At 35.4% G+C, this 5,239-nt stretch overlaps 1 protein-coding gene across 1 annotated transcript; it reads left to right on the forward strand.

Annotated features, from left to right (window-relative positions):
* The first annotated feature begins 2,663 nt into the window (after positions 1 to 2,663).
* On the forward strand, positions 2,664 to 4,974 carry LOC18595052 (isoeugenol synthase 1-like). Its single transcript, XM_007022826.3, has 5 exons — positions 2,664 to 2,999; positions 3,107 to 3,241; positions 3,563 to 3,794; positions 4,250 to 4,453; positions 4,581 to 4,974. The coding sequence occupies exons 1-5, from the start codon at positions 2,802 to 2,804 to the stop codon at positions 4,778 to 4,780; spliced, it is 969 nt and encodes a 322-aa protein (XP_007022888.1). The 5' UTR covers positions 2,664 to 2,801; the 3' UTR covers positions 4,781 to 4,974.
* Positions 4,975 to 5,239: the final 265 nt, after the last annotated feature.

Consider the following 5,239-nt stretch of genomic DNA (forward strand, 5'->3'; position numbering starts at 1 on the left):
TCATTTGAGGCTCAGTTCTGTTTTGAGAATATAATTTGTGTGATTTAATGTCACTTTAGGCCCAACCACAGCTGGAATCACATCAAGAAGTTTTCAGATGTTTAGTATGAAGAAATGACTCTTTAGCTTGGCCTTTTGAATGAATTAAAAATACTTTTTGAAAAGACCCAATCTATCCCTTTATCTACATTTTGTATTATTCTCATTTTGATTTTCTTCCTTCTCTTTTATTTGTTTTTCTCTTCTTCTTTGCTCACATTTTCTAATTTGTGCGCTCCTCTATGAGTTCATTGTAGCAGCACCCTGAAGAATTTGCTATTTTGATGAAGAAAAAATCTTACTGAAACTGGTTTAAGTATAAGGTACAACAATGTTTGTGCACAGAAAAGAAGACTATCACTTTGTTGATGCTTTTCCTTTTTCTTTTATGAAGGGTTTTGGTTGATCACTGCCATCATATGATATTATGGGCAAAGACTATATAATATTCTAATTATGTGGCCTACCAACCTCTAACTAACACAAGTTCATATGATAAATGGAATTATGAGTATACCAATTGTTCTCTTCATGATAAAGTTTGCTTGAGCATTTTTCTTACACATAGAATCGTTAAGGATATATGTATATGGGATGCACTAAAATGTGAAGCTCATGTTCAGATTCTGTGATAGCCCCAAATTTTGATCTAGTTATTGAATGCAGTCATATATTATAGCTGCAGTACTATTCCCCTCTTTCTCTCCCTTTTCTCCCCGGGGCAAACCTGCTCTCCTATCCTTTTTATAAATTTGTGATGCATGGCTCTGACCTACTGTTGGTGGTCTACTTTTTCTACAAACTTGGTTGCTAATGCTAGTTCTCCTGTCAATGTCCACTTCTGAAACTTCAATCTTGTTTCCTTTCTTTTCCGGGTTGGAGGGTGGGGGTAACTACCAGGTAGCTAATTACATGGCTATCGTTGGACCATTTCCTTTCAATTCAAGTCGTTGGTGGTAAGTATCGTGTTGCAATTGTAAGATTAATAATCAAGTTTCAGACTCATCTGCTTTCCTTTGTTACACTTTGTCTCCGTCTACTAGTGAAGGAAAAAAACAATGCAATCCAAGGTAAACATGGCCTTGTGATCTCATTCTCCAGTTGTTTCCGAGAAGGCCCAATGCAAAACAAAATTTTGGGCTCATTTCCCTATTTATTTCAATTGGATCCCTACACTAATTTTTTATAGCATTAAATTTGAGCAACCTTCTTAACTTGATAAGGGTGTTGATATGTATGGAGGAATGACTGATTGGGTGCATTAAATTGCAGGATTGGCCACCAGAGCAAGCTTTTGCAGATTGTGTTCTTGGATAAGTTTGTGCCTCTGTTATTTGGTTGGCATGACGCTGAATTTGTTAGAAGGATTTTTTTGCCTTGCTGCATGTAACAAACACCTTATCAGGTTTCAGCTGATGTTTTTGTCTATTGGATTCAAGTTTGGGCAACCTTTTCATAAGCCAACAAGGGTTTTGCGTGGCTAAAACATCCTAGGATGCTGTCATTCACCCGTCATTACAGATATAATATTCCAGAAGAAGATCCGAATTTAACTTTTATTATTTGGAACTTTGCGATAAACACGCCTGGTCAAATGTTTAAATGCAAGTCCACTTGTGGATCATTGTTTTGGGAAATATTTTTTAACCTGTGGTAGGTAGTAAGGTTTTGGTTTGAAACTTGTGGCGCTGATTAATTGGGAAAACAAGACATGTCTGTACTTGCAATTTGGAATATCTAATCTCTGCTCTATTGTTTTCCAACAATAGGGAATCTTTAGTCAGAACAGAACAACTGTTTCTTGTCGTTTGTCAGACGGCAGGAAAGGAAAGGAAAGGGGAATTAATTCTCCCTTTATTTATTTAATATATATATGTCAATTTTGTACAACATTTTTAAGTTAAAATTTTTTAGATAAACAGCGAGTTTGAAAATTCAAACTCATAAATTGAAAGATGTTATAATTATAGATCATGTCAGGCATACATATATAGTTTGAAATAATTCGATTTAAATAAGCAATTTTTATTAAGAATAATTTAGGGTTCAATAAATAAATATTGATGAATTTTTATTTGTATAGTTACTACTTTTAATTAATTTATTTTTCAAACTATTGATTGATTTATGAAATTTGTAGTGTAATTGAATGATTTTTACGTGAGAAAAAGGTTTGGTATCATTGCACAGCACAAATATAACATCATTCATCACGTGCCACTTTCCCTTTGAGAAAAGGCGACAAAGCACTGTTTTCATCTGACAGAAAATTCTTTGCCACTCATTTTCCCTTTGAAAATTTCTTCCCATTGACTTTTCTTTAATTTTATTTATACAAATTAATTTAAGCAAATAAATACAAATTCAAATTCCATGTACCCTTTACTTTATTGTAAGTTGCATTTAATGTTATTGATATACGTAATGGTTTCATCTAAAACAATTTTCTCGTGGCATGCATGACGTATATATATGTAGCTGAAATAACGTATCCAAATAAAACAATAATATCTTTCCATCATTGAAATGGCAGGCCTGCCTTAATTTCCACATTCTTTTCACTGCCCTATAAGCGGAATTCAACCTAAGGCTGCTTTCTATTGGTCTTGTGTTTTCTTTTCTTTTTGCTAAGCCTAGATAGTGAATTCATTCTATATAAGATTAAAGATAGTATATGCAATGAGACGAACATAGCAGTATTGGAGCTTTTCTTATATAAGGATCTCAGTGAAGTAGGGATATACAGTTGAAATCAAAGGGAGATGGAAATGTGTGGTGAAAAGAGTAAGATTCTGATATTTGGTGGCACTGGCTATCTTGGTCAGTACATGGTGAAGGCAAGCGTTTCCTTGGGTCATCCCACCTATGCCTACACCCGCCCTCTCACCCCCAACTCCTCCTCCACCTCCAAGCTCCAGCTTCTCAAGGAGTTTGAATCCATGGGGGTCACCATGTTCTATGTAATTTTTATAACTTTCTCTGCAAATCTTCTCATACTACAATAAATTGTACGGTTTCCTTTTCCCTCCATTGATTTGGTTTTTTTTGTGTTGACACATGCACACAGGGGGAGCTGGACAACCATGAAAGGCTAGTTTCAGTGCTTCGACAGGTTGAGGTTGTGATCTCCACTCTGGCAGTCCCCCAACATCTTGACCAACTCAAAATAATAAGTGCCATCAAAGAAGCTGGCACCATTAAGGTTGTAATTACTCCCCATCAAACCAACTCAAGTTTTAAAAAGATCTATTCTACTCCCCAGGAGTTTCTAAACATGATTATGTTTATGTTATTCGGATTCTTTAATTACTTTATTCTTTGTCTTTTGATACATACGAGAAAGTTAAACAGGAAGAGAGATTCTAATTCTTGCATGAATTCTATCCCTTGGACAAACTTGGATTAATTAATGTTAATTTCTTTCTTTTTGTATGGTAATATATATATACTATTCACCAAGAATCTTCCTTGTTATAGCTAGCTAACAAGTTGTTATCGTGTTTCATATATTATGGGAAAGTAGAGGTTTGTTCCATCGGAATATGGGAATGAAGTGGACAGATCAAGTGCACTTCCACCCTTCGAAGCTTTACTAGCTAACAAAAGGAAGATCAGAAGGGCAGCAGAAGCCGCTGGACTCTCATACACTTACGTTGCAGGGAATTCATTTTTAGCATATTTTGTGGAGTATCTGCTTCACCCACACGATGAGAACAAAAAGGACGTTGTGGTTTATGGAAGTGGCGAAGCCAAGGGTAAGCACTTAATTGAGTTGGATTAATTGCACTACTCTTTTTTACTTGAACCAAAACGCACATACAGGCCATAGCTCTACCTACCCACCAATCCCACCTTAATAACAGTCAAATATAAAGAAACAATCAAAGGTCAAGAAAATGCAACAATCAATAGCTTAATTTCCTTCATGGAATTTCCTATTTTGGTTCAGAACAAACCTTTCAAACCTCGGAAACTTCCGACACAATCCTTAAGTTTTGGACGTGATGCATGAACAAAAGGAAATGTATAAGTAACCATGTAGAAGCCAGGTTGGTTGTTTGAAATGGTCATTGACTTTTGGTTATCTCGTGGAATACATTTTGTGGGGTGAGCTCACCAACGAAGGAAAAGTAACAAAGTACCTTTAGAAAAACTAGGGGATTTACACTGGATAATATTTTATTGGCTTTGGTTAATCTCCAACATGCAGTTGCTTTCAACTACGAGGAAGATGTTGCAGCCTATACCGTCAAGGCCGCCACGGATCCAAGGGTGGCCAATCGCGTCATCATCTACAGACCACCAAATAATATTGTAACTCAGTTACAACTGATCTCTGCATGGGAGAGAAAGAGTGGTCGAACCTTCAAGAGAGTTCATGTTCCAGAGGAAGAAGTCATAAAGCGCTCTGAGAGTGAGCCCCCCATCCCATGCATTAGTAGTAACACCAATTAAAAATGATTTTAAATTAATTATATCATGTTCATCTTGTTAGAATTAACTTCTTACGTATGATTTTTCTTTGTTGGGATTTTTTGCAGCTTTACCTTACCCGGACAATATTCCGGTGGCGGTTTTACACAACATATTCATCAAAGGAGATCAAATGAGCTATGAACTGACGGAACAAGATTTGGAGGCATCAAAGCTATATCCTGACTACGAGTATACTACAGTTGATAAGTATCTGGATATGTGCGTGGTTAACCCTCCTCAGCCCAAATTAGCAGCATTTGCATGATCATTTCACCTATGTGCTCAATCCTTTTTTGGAGGCTTAATTTGGTCCTATATATGTGTCTAATATTTTTGAGGCGTAATAATCATCAATAATTAATGTATAATTATATGTAATAATTAAATATATAGCCGTCATTCTAGATAATTAGAATGAGGTGAGATATTTGAGTAAAACTTAATTTTTGGTTTTATCAAGTCGTAAAGTTGAATCTTGACTAATTGTGTTCTAGAAATGTGAGAAATGTATGCAATCGGCTGGCGTGGTATTTAATTAGATTATTAATGGGCATAAACGTGTAGAATAAAAGTTCCAAATTGCTTGCCGTACACAATCAGCTTTGTAAAGTTTTCAACTTTATATATATATTATCATGGCAATAAGTTAAAATTTTTCTCAAGCTTGACAAATAAACTATAAATAATTAACAAATTAGGAAATGGATTAATTGCTAGTTACTTT

Source organism: Theobroma cacao, chromosome 6 (genome assembly GCF_053813885.1).
Source record: "Theobroma cacao isolate CCN51 chromosome 6, ASM5381388v1, whole genome shotgun sequence".
In the NCBI taxonomy this organism is placed as follows: domain Eukaryota; kingdom Viridiplantae; phylum Streptophyta; class Magnoliopsida; order Malvales; family Malvaceae; genus Theobroma; species Theobroma cacao.

Bases quoted from the DNA above. Each gene is read 5' to 3' on its own strand.
- LOC18595052 (XM_007022826.3), top strand. From the start codon at position 2,802: ATGGAAATGTGTGGTGAAAAGAGTAAGATTCTGATATTTGGTGGCACT. The intron at 3,242-3,562 runs GTTGTAATTACT...ATGGGAAAGTAG, and splicing joins AAGAAGCTGGCACCATTAAG to AGGTTTGTTCCATCGGAATA. The intron at 4,454-4,580 runs GTGAGCCCCCCA...GATTTTTTGCAG, and splicing joins AGTCATAAAGCGCTCTGAGA to CTTTACCTTACCCGGACAAT.